The sequence below is a fragment of the Lonchura striata genome, chromosome 26 (assembly GCF_050655825.1).
Source record: "Lonchura striata isolate lonStrDom1 chromosome 26, ASM5065582v1, whole genome shotgun sequence".
NCBI classification, from domain to species: Eukaryota; Metazoa; Chordata; class Aves; order Passeriformes; family Estrildidae; genus Lonchura; species Lonchura striata.
Genome location: NC_140728.1, coordinates 6,924,839 through 6,941,980, shown reverse-complemented (window position 1 = coordinate 6,941,980; position 17,142 = coordinate 6,924,839). Strand labels below are relative to the sequence as shown.

At 57.1% G+C, this 17,142-nt stretch overlaps 1 protein-coding gene across 1 annotated transcript in view; it reads right to left on the bottom strand.

The window, feature by feature from the left end:
• Window positions 1-232: 232 nt before the first annotated feature.
• The window catches only part of MAPKAPK2 (MAPK activated protein kinase 2), a 29,597-nt gene continuing 12,687 nt past the window's right edge, over window positions 233-17,142 (bottom strand). The window contains exons 2-10 of the mRNA XM_021535347.3: window positions 9,087-9,226; window positions 7,102-7,166; window positions 6,374-6,453; window positions 6,121-6,247; window positions 4,126-4,201; window positions 3,861-3,985; window positions 2,987-3,072; window positions 2,149-2,229; window positions 233-1,630 (exon numbers count right to left, since the gene is read on the bottom strand). Of these exons, the coding sequence (XP_021391022.1) occupies window positions 1,487-1,630; window positions 2,149-2,229; window positions 2,987-3,072; window positions 3,861-3,985; window positions 4,126-4,201; window positions 6,121-6,247; window positions 6,374-6,453; window positions 7,102-7,166; window positions 9,087-9,226 (924 nt within the window). The 3' untranslated portion in view covers window positions 233-1,486. The remainder of the gene's footprint in view (window positions 1,631-2,148; window positions 2,230-2,986; window positions 3,073-3,860; window positions 3,986-4,125; window positions 4,202-6,120; window positions 6,248-6,373; window positions 6,454-7,101; window positions 7,167-9,086; window positions 9,227-17,142) is intronic.

The following is a 17,142-nucleotide window of genomic DNA, read 5'->3' as shown; positions in this document are numbered from 1 at the left end:
AGCACCCCACACCATCACATCACCCACAGCCCCAGGCCAGGGGGTCACCCGTGCTGGGAAGGGAAGTCCCTGTGCAGGCCCCAGAGCTCGAGCAGCTGTCCCCAGGGATGTTGTGTCCCCAGGAACCTCCAGCGGAGCTCAGCCTTTCCGCTGGAAAAAAGAGCAATTCTAGGACACGGGGAGAGCACTGGGGGGGTTCTTCACAGCCACACAAGCAACAGGAGAGACTGGGTGACTCTTTAAGTGTCTTTAATCCAAAGGACTGAAGAGGAGACTAGGAAGATTAGTATAAGCCAACAGACAAAAATAATTAAAAAAATTAAAAAAAAAAAAAGGGGGGAGGATAAAAACCAGTTTTCAAAACAAATTAAAATTCCATACAGTGTCTAAAAAGATCACCTAAAAACTAAACATCGCCTTAAAAAATTGTTTTTCCCCATTCAAACACATTTAACGAAGTGAAACATCGTGACAAATAATAATAATAATAATAATTATTATAACAATCCATGGACTAAAGACTTCAGAGCAGCTGCAGGAGCCACACTGGGGGGACGGCAGCACCCCCAGCCCCGGCCAGGGAGGGTCAGTGCTGCCATCCTGGCTCAAGCTGTGCCACCCCCTGTCCCCAGGGACATCCCTGCAGAGTGGGGGACACATCCCTGCAGACTGGGGGACACATCCCTGCAGACTGGGGGACACATCCCCGCAGAGTGGGGGACACATCCCCGCAGAGTGGGGGACACATCCCCGCAGAGTGGGGGACACATCCCCGCAGAGTGGGGGGACAGGCCAGCCCCAGCCCCCCTGAGCTCAGAGCTGTGCTCCAGGCCACGCAGGGAGAGCAGAGCAGCTGCAGGCCCACGGACAGACACACACCCCACACGGACAGACAGACAGCACTGCCAGGCAGGCCCCCAGCGAGGGCTGGGCGCTGCTTTTTGCCTCCTGGGCTCGATTTGGTGGCCACAGGGACCCCCCACCCCAGGGCAGCAGGACAGGGGGGAGGGCAGCTCTCCTTCCCTGGAGCCCAGCATCCACACAGGGAACACGCTGTCTGGGTTTCAGCTCTACAGTAGTTTTTAAAAAATATTTATATGTTATATACCCTAAAAAGGTCACCACAGGAGATTCCATGTCTTTGGAAGGAAGGAGGAGGAAAAGGGAAAAAAAAAATATATATATATAAATCAAAACCGTTTCACAAAAGAAAAATAAAAATCCAATTATTGGCGGCGTTCACCTAGAGGACAAAAAAATCCCTGGCTGCAGGTGTGGATCTGAGAGGGGATCTCAGCACCTGCTCCAGAAAGGCCAGAAACACAGGTGAGTAGCTAAAAATAACTAGTCTGGTATAAATGTCTGAATTTCCATGCGCTCGATAGAACAGTCTGTTTCTTTTTGTCTTTTTTTTTCCTTAAAAAATATATATATATATGTATATATATATAGTTATTGCTTTCTGGGGGGCCGGCGGGCGGGGCCCTCAGTGGGGCAGCGCGGCGGGCTCGGGGGCGTTGGCTTTCTTCCTCCTCTTCATCAGCAGAGGGTTGGAGGAATCCTCGATTTTCTTGATCTTGATTTGTTCATAGTCCACTCGCATGGTGGCCAGGGCACTGGTCATCTCCTCCTGCGGGCAGGGGGCACAGAGCCATCAGCCAAGTCCCCCCAGGGTCCCCAGAGCAGCTGGGAATGAACTGCAGCAGGGCCTGAGTGTGCCACTGCCAAACCTGCCAGCTCGCTCCCAAGCCCCAGCACGCCCACCACTGAACTGGAATTACAGAATTGTTCAAGCTGGAAAAGCTCTCCCCAAGGTGATTGAGGCCAACCACGCTGTGCCCTGGGATGGGGTTCCCAGAGCAGCTGTGGCTGCCCCATCCCCGGCAGTGCTGGAGCAGCTTGGGACACTGGCAGGTGTCCCTGCCCTGGCATTTGAGGTCCCTTCCAAGCCAAACCATTCTGTGATTCCATGGTTAACCCAACACAGCCACCCCACACCCCACCATGTCCCCAAGTGCCACACCTATGCAGGTTTTGAACACTCCCAGGGACAGTGAACGAGCCTGGTCTGCAGTACCACAGCAGAGGACACTCCCCAGGTGACAGAGGGGACAGAGCTTTGCAGGCAGGGACAGAGAGAGGTTTTACCTTCACATCCTCCCACAGGTCCTTCTCCTCCTTCAGCACACGGCTGGTGTGCAGCGGGGTCTGGGGCACCTGCATGGATTGCTGCCAGGAGGGGGGAGGAGCATGAGCTGGGAGCCACAGGCATCCACGCCATCCCATGCCATCCCATGCCATGCCACTCCATAGATCCCACCCATTCCATGGATGACATCCCATCCCATCTCATAGACCCCATCTCATCCTATCCCATCCCATGCTATGGATCCCATCCCATACATCCCATCGCATACATCCCATGTATTCCATCCCATCCCATCCCATGGACCCCATCCTATCTCATCCCATCCCATCCCATCCCATGGATTCTATCCCATCTGATCCCATCCCATGGATCCCATCCCATCCCATGAATCCATCCCATCCCATCCTATGCCATGGATCCCATCCCATCCCATCCCATCCATCCCATGGATCCCATCCTATGCCATGGATCCCATCCCATCAATCCCATCCCATGTCATCCCATTATCCTATCCCATGCCATGGATCCCACCCCATCCCATCCCATGATCCCATTATCATACCCCATTATTCTATCCCATTATATCATTATCCCATCACATCCCCCGATCCCTGATCCCCTGATGCCCTGATCCCAGCCCCTGATCCCCTGATGCCCTGATCCTCTGATCCCCTGATCCTCTGATGCCCTGATCCTCTGATCCCAGCCCCTGATCCCCTGATCTCCGATCCCCTGATCCCTGATCCCATCCCCTGATCCCCGATCTCCGATCCCCCGATCTCCGATCCCCTGATCCCCGATCCCCGATCCCCGATCCCCGATGCCAGCCCAGCTCACCATGATCCAGGGGTGGTTCATGAACTCCGTTATGGTCATGCGCTGGGTCGGGTCTGTCTTCAGCAGGTTTCGGATCAGCTGCTTCACTGCCGGGGTTGGGGCAGCCTCAGGGGCCAGCAGCTCCAGGGGGGCTCTGCTGAGCCCCACCCCAGCCCCAAAACCCCACGGTGCCCTCCTGAGTGCATTCCTGTGCCCTCCTGTGTGCCATCCTCTGTTCCCTCCTGTGCCCTCCTGAGTGCATTCCTGTGCCCTCCTGTGCCTTCCTGTGCCCTCCTGAGTGCATTCCTGTGCCCTCCTGTTCCCTCCTGAGTGCATTCCTGTGCCTTCCTGTGCCCTCCTGGTGCCATCCTCTGTTCCCTCCCCTGTGCCATCCTCTGTGCCCTTTTCTGTGACATCCTCTGTGTCCTCCTGTGCCATCCTCTGTGCCCTCCTGTTCCCCCCTGAGTACCCCTCTCTGTGCCCTCCTGAGTTCCCTCCTCTGTGCCATCCTCTGTTCCCCCTGCATTCCCTCCTCTGTGCCCTCCTCTGTTCCCCCTGCATTCCCTCCTCTGTGCCATCCTCTGTGCCATCCTCTGTTCCCCCTGCGTTCCCTCCTCTGTGCCCTCCTCTGTGCCATCCTCTGTTCCCCCTGCGTTCCCTCCTCTGTGCCCTCCTCTGTGCCATCCTCTGTTCCCCCTGCATTCCCTCCTCTGTGCCATCCTCTGTTCCCCCTGCGTTCCCTCCTCTGTGCCCTCCTGTGCCGCACTCCCAGCCCTGCACAAACCCTCCAGCTGAGGTGCAGATGCTGGGAGGTGACCCCTGGCACTGCCAGGCTCTGCCAGCCCTCACCAGGAGAGCCCAGCCTGGGCACGGGCACCACGGGCACCAGGTTTACCTTCCTCCGACACCTCGGACCACTCGGGGTTGGGGAACTCGTACTGGCCCATGCGGATTCGCTTCTTCATGCCCGGAGAGATGGCCAGGCCGTGGTTGGAGTAGAAGGGGGGGTACCCGCACAGCCTGCACCAGGAGGGGGACAGAGTCAATGTGCCACCCCAAAAACCTCCCCAGGAGCTCCCAGAGGGCACAAGGCAGTGCCAGGAGCAGGAGGAGCCCGGCAGGAGGAGCCCTGAGGTTCCCTGAGGAACCCTCAGACTTACAGAATATACATGATGACACCGAGGGACCACATGTCACAGGACTTGTCGTACTTCTCTGGGCCCAGCACTTCTGGGGCTGGTAAAAACAGAAAGAAAAACAGAAAGAAAATCCTAAATCTGAGTGTCAGCATTGGTGAGAGGGCTCTGACACCCTATGCGTCAGAATCTGAGGTATTGATGATCCCGAGATTGTAGAAAGTCTCTGTCAGCCCCCTGCCAAAGCAGAAGCCATCATTGGTCTGTGCTGGTTTCCAGGTTGTTTATTCTGTTTATCTCTCACATGTTCTGCTGCCCTGCCCAGCTCTGTCCTGCAGGGCAGCGTGTGGGGCTCTGCCCTCAGTGGGATGTGACAAACATTCAATACCAGAAACTCCCTGGGCTGCATTTACAAGAACGTGCCAATATCTGTCACCTACGTTGGACAGTGTGTCCCCAGCCTGAACCAACAGAAAAATGCCAACACCACAGTGAGACATGGAGGGCATGAAGAAGGAGAAAAAGGACAAGGCACACCCAATTTCCTCCAGCTTGTCCCCTTTGGACCCCTCATCTAGAATCCTAAAATTTCACTTTTGCACCCGTGCCACACTTAATTATTACTCATATCAAACACTCAGAGCTGGTAATTCATGCTGTAAGATTGAAAACTCTTTTCCATGGGCAGAGATCACAGCCAGTGTCTCTGGGGGCTCTGTCCAGGGGGGTTCCTGACCCCTGCCAAGGTCCCAGACCTGCTAGGGCAGCCAGAGCAAAGCTCTGCATTCCCACACCTATGGAAGCACCAAGAGGCACCTGCAGCTCCCACCGGGGACTGTGGGAAGAGCTGCCTGCAGTTGCCCTGAGTTTTAGAAGTGTTACATTTTCTTTTACAGTTATTTTGAAAGTTTTAAAGTTATTTTAAAAGTTTTCTATGCCTTCTGATATTTACATATTTCTACTGGTGTTCTCAAGCACTGCTCATGTAAATAATGATTGTTTTGCATTGTTCTTTGTAGAAAGAGAGAACTGATGGACTGTTGGTTTGACCAGTGTGGTTGGAGAGGTGGGAATTTCATCCTCCAACCCACTGCCACTTTTGGAATTCTATCTATTACAAAGTCAGAAATAAAATCAGCTCTTTTTCTCTTTTGAACTTACCAAACTTCCATGTACTCATTTCATGTCCAATAGCAGCCCCCAGCTCCCTGCTGCAGCTCAGCACTCCAGGCTGGCTGCAGAGGTGATGAGCTGCACGGGGCACCCCCAAACCCCCCCAGCTCTGCCCCCCAACCCTCCAAACTCCCCAGCTCTGCTCCCCAACACTCTAAACCCCCCAGCTCTGCTCCCCAACCCTCCAAACCCCCCAGCTCTGCTCCCCAACCCTCCAAACCCCCCAGCTCTGCTCCCCAACCCTCCAAACCCCCCAGCTCTGCCCTCCAACACTCCAAACTCCCCAGCTCTGCTCCCCAACACTCTAAACCCCCCAGCTCTGCTCCCCAACCCTCCAAACCCCCCAGCTCTGCCCTCCAACCCTCCAAACCCCCCACCTCTGCCCCCCAACCCTCCAAACCCCCCAGCTCTGCTCCCCAACCCTTGAAAACCCCCAGCTCTGCCCCCCAACCCTCCAAACCCCCCAGCTCTGCTCCCCAACCCTTGAAACCCCCCAGCTCTGCTCCCCAACCCTTGAAACCCCCCAGCTCTGCCCCCCAACCCTCCAAACCCCCCAGCTCTGCCCTCCAACCCTCCAAACCCCCCAGCTCTGCTCCCCGACCCTTGAAACCCCCCAGCTCTGCCCCCCAACCCTCCAAACACCCCAGCTCTGCCCCCCAACCCTCCAAACCCCCCAGCTCTGCCCTCCAACCCTCCAAACCCCCCAGCTCTGCCCCCAACCCTCCAAACCCCCCAGCTCTGCTCCCAACCCTCCAAACCCCCCAGCTCTGCCCTCCAACCCTCCAAACCCCCCAGCTCTGCCCCCCAACCCTCCAAACCCCCCAGCCCAGCCCCCCAGGCACTCACCCACGTAGTAGGGCGTGTAGCACGGCGTGGCCAGGGAGTTGTGCGTGGTGGTCTCCTTGGCGAAGCCGAAGTCGGTGAGTTTGAGCACAGCGTTGGGCCTTTTGGAGGTGTACAGGAGGTTCTCCGGCTGGGAACACGCAGGGGCAGGGAGTGAGCAGCAGGGCTGGGCCAGCCTGGCCCTGGCACTGCCAAGGAGGGCTCAGCACCACCAGGGGAGGACTCAGCACCGCCAGGGGAGGGCTCAGGGCGGTACCTTCACATCCCGGTGCGCGATGTTGATCGAGTGCAGGTACTGGATGGCTTCCCCAATGCTCTTCATGATCTCCGAGGCCTCTGAAGCAGCAAAGAAATCACCAGAAGCCTTCAGAAGCAAGTTAAAAAGGGCACTTCTCCCTGGGGGACTCTACAGACCGAGAGTCAAAGAGCCTGGCTGAGGTCAAAGGGCTTTTCTCTGCTGGGAGTTCCCCTTTCCATGGGGTCTCTGCCACTGCCCATCCCTGGTAAGGAGCCTGCAACTCCCAGAAACTCCAGGGGAAGGCATGGGGCAGTCCAGCCCCCAACCCTAATACCAAGGAGGGGCTTGCACCCCCAAGGTGCAAACTTGGGTGTTCAGGACACCAAGCAGCAAGGAATCGAGCTGGGAAAGGTTTCCCTTTAGGATGGGAAGTCAAGGGGGCAAGGGGCTCAGATTTTGGGTTGTGTAGCTGCTTTTCCCGGCCAGAGGAGTAGAGGGAATGAGATTAATGAGATCTATGGACTTAATTTTTGGAGAGAGGTGGGTGTTTCTGACCGGAGTGGGATGGACAGAATGTGGGAGCAGCTGAGAAAATACCCCCTAAGCCTATTCCACGTGAACATGGAAAGCAGGGCCCCTTGCACCCACATCCCTCATTCCCCGGGTGCAGAGCTCTGCTGGGGATTCAGAGGAGTCACTGAGGGGGTGGACTGGCCTGAAAGCCCAGCAGGGCGTGGGCTCCGTACCCCGTTCAGTGAAGGCCTGGTCTCCCCTGTCCTGAATGCGGCTGAAGAGCTCCCCGCCGTCCAAGCTGGAAGAGAAGCAGCTGCTGTCACACCTCCCACTGCCAGCACCAAACCCTGCTGCTGAGCAGGGAACAATCCCTGTCACAGTGAGCTCGTGGGCACTCTGTGCCCCATTCCTGGGACCCTGTGACTCTGATCTGATAACCCTGGACCCTCCTTCCTGCCCCAACGGGGCTGGGGGAGAGCCAGGGAAGCCCACCCTGTCCAAAGTCTCTACAGACCCCTGACATTTCCTGTTTGTCCTCCTTTGCTCTCCCCTTGGACACCACTAAAGAGAGCTGAACCAACATATCTGGGGTAAGAGCCTCTTTTGGCAATCTTTGCCATCTCCTGATATTCCTCCCCTCAAAGCCTCAGACCTCTGGGCTAGCCTGATAATTTAGGGAGCTGGGTGGGGGGGAATGTCAAATCCCCTTCTTGGGTCGGTGCTTCCTGGGGCGTTTCCTTCCCAAAACCAGCAGGGCAGAGGCTCTGTGCTGGCAGAGGCGCAGGCAGGCGTGGTCACCCCAGCAGCCCACAGAAACACATTTACAGTAAAGGCAGCAAATGTGGCTTGAAGTCGGTGAGAGCACTCCCAGCACATGTGGCCTCCTTTTGCTCACGAGCCAACTGCCTCAGCAGCACCACGACCCAGCACAGGAGTGCTGAGCAAAGCTCAGGGCACGGCTGAGACATCAGCAGTGTCACAACGGGCTCCCCAAGCTGGGACACAGAGGCTGCACCCCACTGCAGCACAGCCAGGTCCCATGGGAGGTGCTGGAGAACCATTGGTGGGGTTCCCTCCCCAAGTACTCCCCAGGCTCCCTGTGGTTTTACCCCAGGGAAAACACAGCTCCCACAGAGATCAGGACTGAGGTATGGGGGAATTCTCCATGAGAGCAGGGATAATGACACTTCCTGCCCCTGCCTTATCTGCCTAAAACAGGAACAGTTTGGCTTTCCCAGTGCTGATAGCATCTCCTTGACATGCAATGACATCTGCAGTAGCAATAGCCTGCAGCCCTCGGGGCCCTCTGCTGCACAGAGCCTGGGAGGAGGGATCCAGAGCCTGGGAGGAGGGATCCAGAGCCTGCCAGGAGGGATCCAGAGCCTGTCAGGAGGGATCCAGAGCCTGTCAGGAGGGATCCAGAGCCTGTCAGGAGGGATCCAGAGCCTGTCAGGAGGAATCCAGAGCCTGCTCCTGCTGGAAGTCAAATCCTGCCTGGTGATGGTTGTTACCCCCAGAGCATCCCTCGGTCACACAGACAGTCCTGGGGACTCTCCTACCCCTCAGCCATTCTTGCTTTCCCCACTGCCACTCCTTCCCCATCCCTGGCTGCCCAGAGTGCCAGGGTGGGTCTCAGGTGCCTGCTTCCCCACAAGACCTGCTCTGGGGGCTGCTGTGCCACGTGCCCTGGCACCACTCCTGCACCCGCTGCCCCCCCGGGCGATCTACCAGCTTGCCAGAGGAGAGGTTTTGGCAAGGAAGCGGCATCAAATCACAGCTGCGGTTGGGATGTGGTTTCAATACTTTCCCCTTCATCCCTCCTCCTCGTCCCCAGCTTCATACCAAGCTCCTACCCAAACCAGAGCTGCTCAGCTGCTGCTGCAGCGGTGCCAGGGCAGCACCAGCGGTGCCAGCTCGGCTTGCCCCACCGCAGGCTGCCAGGAACCCGCTGCCTACCCCGGCTTTTGCTGGCCAAAGGCAGTTTGGTTATGACCCACCAGTGAGAACCACAGGCCCCGAGCCGAGCTGTTTCAGGATGACTCAGAGCCAGCAGCCCTCGCTGTCCCCGTCCCTCCAACGCCAGCCGTGCCGCTCCTCTGCCCGGGCTGCCAACCCTGCAGCTCACGCTGCGTCCCCCCGGTGTCCCCAGGGCTGGAAGGTGCCCACCCCGCTCCTGGCAGCGCCCCAGCCCCTGCAGTGCCCCCGGCCGGGCGCTCACCACTCCATGACGATGAGCAGACACTTCCTCCCCTGGTAGAGGTTCTCGTAGACGTCCATGATGCGCACGATGTGCGCGCACTGCGACGCTCGCCAGTGCAGCTCCACTTCCCTGCGGGCCTTGGGGCAGTCCTGCAGCATCTGCGGGAGAAAGGACACCCCGTCAGCCCCGAGACACCCCGGGAACCGGGCCGTGACCCCCGGCTGGCACCGTGGCCAGCGGAGGGGACGCGGGGCGAGGGCCGGGTGCTGCCTGCGGGCGCAGTGAGCGCTCTGACAATGCCTCCATCCCCATCTAGTGGGAACACTGAGAAGCCGTTTGCCCTCGGCTTGCCCTCCCTCCCGAGGTTCATAAAAGCTTATTCGGGCTGCCTGCCACCTCCCAGTGCCCCACCAGCAAGATCTACTGCATTTATGAGCCATTCTGCACGCTGATACCTCCACTGCTGCACCCCTGGGTGCCACCGAGCATCCTCATTCTCACCTTTGCTTTGCTGTCCCCCATCATTTCCCATCCATCAGCCTGCTGCTCCCTGACCACAAAAACTCCCTCACCACAAATTCAGAGCCTGTGCCTGGGGAGGGGGCAAAGCAAACATCCAGATGTTCCCTAAATTACAGCTCTTTAATGAGCCCCCTGCCCTTCCCAAAGACAACTCAGAGTTCCCAGGTGCAGGAAGGAGTTGCTTGTCTGCCATAGACAATTAGTTATGATGTTTGTCAGGATAAACAAGCAGCCTTAATTATTGTGCTCCTAAATATAGAACAACAAACGTGTCTATCTTGAGCACAGTTCATTTTCCTTCCTGTCTCCAGCAGCTTTGGGGCCGGGCTGGGCCTCTGGAGCAGCAGTGAGCAGGGGAATGTGGAAGCACACCCCCACCCTGCAGGAAACAGCAGGTTTGGCCATTTCACCGAGATTTAGACAGAAAAGCCCTTCTGACCCCTCTGAGCTCTCCCCAGCACGCTCCAGGAGCAGAGGAGCATCAGCCCTGGGATGTTTGCAGGACCCAGGGTGGTTCTTGGCGCAGTGGGGATCTCACAGGAACAAGGATTAACTCCCAAAATCCACACAGCGCCCGTTTCCAGATGCAGCACTCGGTGATGGTGCCACCCTGGCAGAGTAACCCTGGAGATCTGCATTCCTGCCCAGGGATGGATCTGCCATCCTTCGGGAAAGGCACAGACAGGATGTGCCCTGCAGCACCCACCCGAAACACACAGCACCCACCCAAACACACAGCACCCACCCGAAACACACAGCACCCATCTGAAACACAAAGCACCCACCTGAAACACACAGCACCCAACCCAAACACACAGCACCCACCCCAAACACACAGCACCCACCTGAAACACACAGCACCCACCCAAACACACAGCACCCACCTGAAACACACAACACCCACCCCAAACACACAGCACCCACCCAAACACACAGCACCCACCTGAAACACACAGCACCCAACCCAAACACACAGCACCCACCCCAAACACACAGCACCCACCCCAAACACACAGCACCCACCCAAAACACACAGCACCCACCCCAAACACACAGCACCCACCCGAAACACACAGCACCCATCTGAAACACACAGCACCCACCTGAAACACACAGCACCCACCCGAATCACACAGCACCCACCTGAAACACACAGCACCCAACCCAAACACACAGCACCCACCCAAACACACAGCACCCACCTGAAACACACAGCACCCACCCCAAACACACAGCACCCACCCCAAACACACAGCACCCACTTGAAACACACAGCACCCACCCCAAACACACAGCACCCACCCAAAACACCATCCCCAGCTCTGGTCACACCTCCCCAGCTCTCCTGCCTCCCCAGGCAGAGGAAACCTGTGGGAACTGTGGGAGGCTGCTGGCACCAAACCTGCAGAAGCTCTGCAAGGACCAAAGTGGCCAAAGCCAACCTTTGCACAACTCCTGGACATCGCTCACACGCTCAGGGCAAAAGGAAGGCAGGGCAGGAGGTTGGACAGCCCCTCCTTGCTCCTCCATTGCTTAATTACCCTAAAAACTGCACCCTGCAGAAGCCAAAACCATAAGCAAGAGTAACAGCAGCCCCCCGAGGAGCCAGGCAGAGGGGACTGGAGAAAAGCCTGGCTATTTGCAGCCCCACTCTGAAGAGCCTGGCGTGGGGAGCCAGGAAGCTGAAGAGAAAAGAGAAAAACAAAACAATTTGTAATTATGCGCCGGGAAAATGGACCAGCAGGAAGCAGCTAGTTAACATCATTCTGCACAAGACAAACAGCAGAGGTACAGCAAAATACATCCCATTTTTAGAGGTCACTCCAAGTGCTTTTATAGGAGATTAATTGGATTTCTAATGAAGTAGAAGGCAGCAGCTTCCATTACCTGCACCGGCAGGGCCCTGACGTTTGTTTTTGTACCCAGACAAGCTCCGGGAGCAAAGAGCTGCCCCGGTGCTCTCGGAACACCCAGCTATGATCCAGCTGCTCCCTCTGCTCCCCTGCTGGCTTTGCATGGACAGGTGATGGAGAGGCTTAGAGAGGAGCAGATTAGTCCTCATTAAGGCAATGATTTGGTTAATTTAGGAAATGTTCCCATGAGGGGGGAGCTGAAGGCCAGATGCACTTCCCGCTGCTGCTGCAGGAAGGACATGAAAAGTGTATTTGACTCTTATGACCTGCCACTGTCAGGTTGTAAGAATATTTCCTCTATGATTTTAATGAACTCTCAGTATATTTTATGATATTAAGAAAGCTGATGGGCCAAGAAACGCTTACAATGTATTGTAATTAGGGAACAGTCAACTTCTGATTGTGATGGCGTGAATTGTAACACTGCATTGTCTCACCCTTCACATGAGACTGAAAATGGAATAAAAGTTGTTTAAAACACCTCTCAGTTGCCCCATCTTTGGGTCAGGAAAATATCATAATCCAACAGGCAAGCCATGGCAGCCCCAGCAGCACCCCAAAACTCAGCACAGGCACCTCCCTGTGCCCTGGGACACCGGGAACGTGCCAAGCATGACCCAGCGGTGGGGCAGGAGCAGCACTGCCTCCAGTCTGTCCTCTTCAGGGGAGAGCCAGCAGCTCCCACAGCTGCCAAGCTTCCCTGCCACTCCCCAGCCAGCACTGAAACCTGGGGTGGGTGACATCCTGGCACCCCACATCCATTCTGGGGGTGTGACAATGCTGCCCAGGCGCTCACTCAGCTCCGCTGCCCCGGCAGCCTCAGGCTGCGGCAGCGTTCGGATTTCTTGGCTCCCAACAAGGAGGCTGGGATGGGAAAATCACCTCGTGTTTCCCCTGAGGTTCAGCAAGGATGAATGCCCCTGTGCCACCCGGGATGATTTTGCAAGCCAGTAATCTGGAACACAAGCAGAGTTAACCCTTCGATGGCAGCAGCCGGGACGAGCTGCTGAGCTCCCGACAGTTGCTCTCAGTTCAGCTTGTCCAGCTCTTAGCTCCAGCTCCCCTTCCAAAGAAGGGAGACCAAACTCTTCATTATTTCAGGCAGAAAACGCTGCAGTTCCTGCCTGCTCCTGCTGGAGAGGAGGGCTGGGGCTGAGCAGGGCAGTAATCAGATCCCTGTGTTACACAAGTGTCCCCGGGCAGGGCACAAGGGCAGCGCTGCGAGGAAGCTCTGCCACCACCTCGGAGCAAATCCGGGCAGGAGTCACACGGGAGGAGCTGCAGCCCTTTCCCATGACGGCTGTTGGGTGCTGCAGGTGTCCAGGTTTGCAGCCTCTGCACATCTCCAGACATCAGCTCATCACCACAGAGCACCCCAGTGTCCCTTCAGCATCACGGGGGACAGGGCAGCTGTGCCAGCCCAGAGCTCTGCCCCATCCCATCTCTGATCCCCACTGGGGCACCTCCCTGCAGGAAAGGAGGGAGAACAGGGAAAGAGCCACTCCACCCTGCTGGCAATTAGGGAGGAAATTCAGCTTTCAGCCGTATTCCAGCTCCCCTTCCAGCAGGCTGGCACCTCTGAGATTTGGGCAGTGTTTGCTGCCATCCTGTGCCTTGGCTTAGCCCAGCTCCCCCAGGAGCTTTCCATGCTGCGAGAGAAATGAGTTCTGTGTTCCTCTAAGCACCCTCATTAGCTTCATTAGAGCCCTCGAGCCCAGGGCTCCCACACTGCTGCCATCAGAGGATGGCACAGCCCAGCAAAGGCTCCTCACAAGCTCCAGCAGCACCTCTGGGCTTTTCCCCACCTTGGAAAGACAAACCCTGGAAGCAGCTCCTGAAAACAAAAACAGCTCATCAGGGCTTCTGCAGGAGAACAGCACCTCTCTGAGCAAACCCAAACCCAAACCCAAACCCAATCCCAAACCCAGGCTCCAGCCTGGCCCTGCAGGCACCAGAAATGAGCTTCAGCTCCAGGGAAGAGCTCAGCACCACATGGAGCTGAATTTCCCCTCCCATCCCCTCAGGACAAGCACAGCACAGGTGGGTGGGCATGAGGAAGGGAGGAAGGAAGGAAGGAAGGAAGGAAAGCTCTGGAGCAAAGCAGGGGGCTGGAGCTGCCCACGCTCACGTTCCCTCTCCCAGCGTGTCCTCAGGCAGCACTGATTCAGTCTCGCCGCCTCCTCCTGGGATGATGTTCCATGAGTCACGACAGGTTGGAAAAGGAAGCTCCCTCCTCCCCTGGCACGGCAGGAGGTCGATGAGGACACTGTCCCACTGTTCCTCCTGTCCCACTGTCCCTCCTGGCTGTGCTGCTGCCCCTCGGAGAGCCAAGCACACTCAGATGGGCAAGACAACCCTGTCCAAGAGGAAAAATTCACCTGCCATGGGCAATTTCCATGGAAAGTGAGGATGAGGCTCACACCGGGGTGTTGAGCTGTCCATTTTCCAGGGCTGCCCCATGCTCACCTCAGGCTCTCCAGCTGCTCCAGCAGGCAGGGTGGTTTTATTTCCGTGTGTATTTTGAGCCCACCCAATTCTCCTTAGCTCCCAGCAGAACAGCACAGGCCATGCAGCACCCACCCCTCCAACAGGGTGCTGTACCCAGGCCCCAAACCACCCCCAGGAGCTCCGCTCAGGACCTGTCTGCACCACAGGGGTTAAAATAAACTCTTCTTGAATTGCTATAAGAATAAACCTACAGCGAAGAGAGGCAGGCTGTCATCCCCCAAATTATCAGCAGGGAAGCAAAGCAGAGCTTCCCCCTGCCTGGATCACACACGCAGGCTTTGGATTCCCCTGACCCGGCTAGCACAGGGCAAGGAGCATTTTTTCCTAATAAAGCAAAAGGGTTTCTCTTCAAAGGATTTTCCTCTTCTAATCTTCCCCTGCAAACTCGCTGCCAACTGGCGTCAGCTGCTTTACACATTTCTAGGGCCAGTGCTGGAAGATTTGCACAGGCTGTTCCCACCTCTCCTTGCATTGAACTGAGCCTGTAATGCCAGAATATTTGGGGAGCCCACAGGTAATGAGCCCAAAGACCCCCAGTCCCTGCCAGACATGGCTGGGAGGGAGAGGGCAGCAGAAGGACGTGGAAGCAGCAAAGCTTAGTTCCGCTTTTGGTGCTTATGAGCTACAAAAGAGAAATAAAATCACGAGTCCCAGAGCCCCTGAGAGGAATTGTGTTACCAAACAGAGGGAAATTCATGGTTGAACCACAAGGCAGTAACAATTAAAGGTGCAGCTCAGGAAGCCTCCCCCACATCATCGTGGCTCTTACATAAATCTTTACATTAACCCCATCCCCGCTGCTCTACACCCACCACAACCTGCCCTGCTGCCCTGGTGACGGGACTTTCCCAAGCTGGGGTTCATTTCTGCTCTGCCCACACCCAGAGAGCCACAGACAAGAGTTTGAAGCCCTAACAGAAGAGGCGAAAGCCTCATCCTCACGTTCGTTTTGCCCGGGGAAAGCCAGGGAGCAGAGGTGACGTGCCCGGAGGAGGAGCCGCGCCTGGGTCCGGCAGCATCGTGCCCGCAGCGTGCCCGGTCCTGCCGGCCCAGCACGGCTTGGAGGGCTGGCTCTGCTCCCTGGCAGAGGTGGCTTCATCCAAGGTGGTTTGCAAGGCAGGACAGCAGCGGGCATCAGCTGCAAGGCAGGACAGCAGCGGGCATCAGCTGCAGCCCTGCAGTGCCACCACAGCCGGGTGGCACTGAGGCTCCGAGCCACGCGAGCACCATCGGCTCCATCCTCCACGTCCTCCTGCCTCGAGGAGAAGGGAAAGGCTGGAGAAAGGATCCCAGGCAGAGAGGATTGTTTAGATTAGACAGAGCAAGGCAGGAGAGGCAAGCGAGGCCGAGCAAACGCGAGCTGACACACACGCACACGCTCGGGCTGCTCGGCCGCATTCTCCCGGCCTGAATGATCGCAGCGCCCCGAGGAACACCCGAGCTCTGGAGAGCCTCCCGAGCTCACAGCCCGAGCCAGCCAGGCATGGAGAGGCTGCGAGGGCCAGGGGAGAGCTGAGAGCCCTGGCAGGAGCAGCACGGAGGAAGGCAGATGTCGCAGAGGAAGGCAGATGCCGCAGCGGCGGTGTCGCAACGTGGCGGAGGATGGAGATGGGGTGAAGGAGAGGCAGCTCTTACACGGGGCTTTCACAAGAGGCCTGGCTCGCCCGCCGGTGTTGCACAAGCCCCGGGTCCCCTGTGCTCCCCTGCTCGTGGGGGTCCCTGCCCGGTGGGCGATGCTCAGACCCCCCACCCCACAGCCCCCCCTGCCCGGGGCATCTGCTGAGCATTTCTGTCCCCCTGCGACAGATGCAGCAGCCATTCAGCCTTTTCAGGAGGCAACAAAAGCCTCTCGAGGCACACAAAGGCGAGGAGCAGAAGAGAGGCCTGGGTTTAAATAAGAGCCACCTGCCAGGGGCCCGTGTCCCCCGTGCTGCAGAGCCCATTTCCCAGCAGCAGAAACGTTCTCGGCACATCCCGGAGATCAAGTGTCCAAGCGGGTACCCAGGAGCAGCACCCTGGATGATGAGGGGAGGGTCCCAGCGTGGCGGAGGCTTTGGGGATGAGGCTGCAGGGAGGAGGTGGAGGTGGGTGGGAAGGGGCTGTAAAACTCACAGGAAAAAGTCAGAGCAGGTAAATGGCAACAAGGCAGCAGCACAAAGCATCCCTGCTGACTCACACCCAGCAACAGGCTGGGGCTGGTGTTTAAAGGAGACAAATAAAGAGTGTTGGCTTCATTTATCCGAGAAAAACAAAATTAGGAGCCTATTCAGTCCCATGTTTTTGTTTTAGGGACCTCCTCTTCCTTCCAGCCCTCAGCAGCAGCCAATGCTGGGTTTGGCTGACTCACCCCATGCTCATCTCTCCAGGAGGCTCCGGGTGAGGAGCAGGAGCAGCCCAGGCACGAGCCACGGTCACCAGGTCCCGTGTCCTGCTGTGCCACATCTGGCTGGAGTGACAGAGCCACCACGCTGCCAGGACTCCCCGTGAATCCCACAGGGACAAACAGGGTCACACTGCCAAAATGCTCTGACCCAGCCCATCCCATCCCTGTCTAGAGACATCCAAGATGTCACTGCCCACCAGGAGCCACCCCAGCACTGGGCTTGAGCAGGGAAGGGACCCATTGCCTTGGGGCCAGAAGAAGCCACAGCCCAGCTCTGAATGGAGCCATTCTGGGCAGGGATGCTCAGATGCTCTCTTCAAACCAAACCCCTGATCCCACACACCTCTTCTGCCTCTGCTGGGACCCTGCATCCACGAGAAAGGGAAATACGGAGCCATGGGAAGGGCAGAGATCTTCCCAGCCACACACATCTTCACTTTCCACCTCTCTGCAGAGCTGAGGGCCGGGCTCAGCTCCTCCTTCCCACCCCTCTCCTTGCCAGATTTGCTGTCGGAGCTGACAAGGGAAGGGAAAAGCACACATGTGCTTTTATGATAGGAAGTGGTTGATATTTGCAGGTGTGATTAATACCGAAGTAAACACTGACGTAAACCATTAACTCAGGGCTGACCTATGGCCTTTGTGCTTCCCTCCCACAGGCAGAGATTGAAAAAGCCCCTTATGACCAGCACTGCACGGTGCTGCCTCCAACAGCCCTGCACCCACAGCCAGGGGCTTCCCCTCAGCA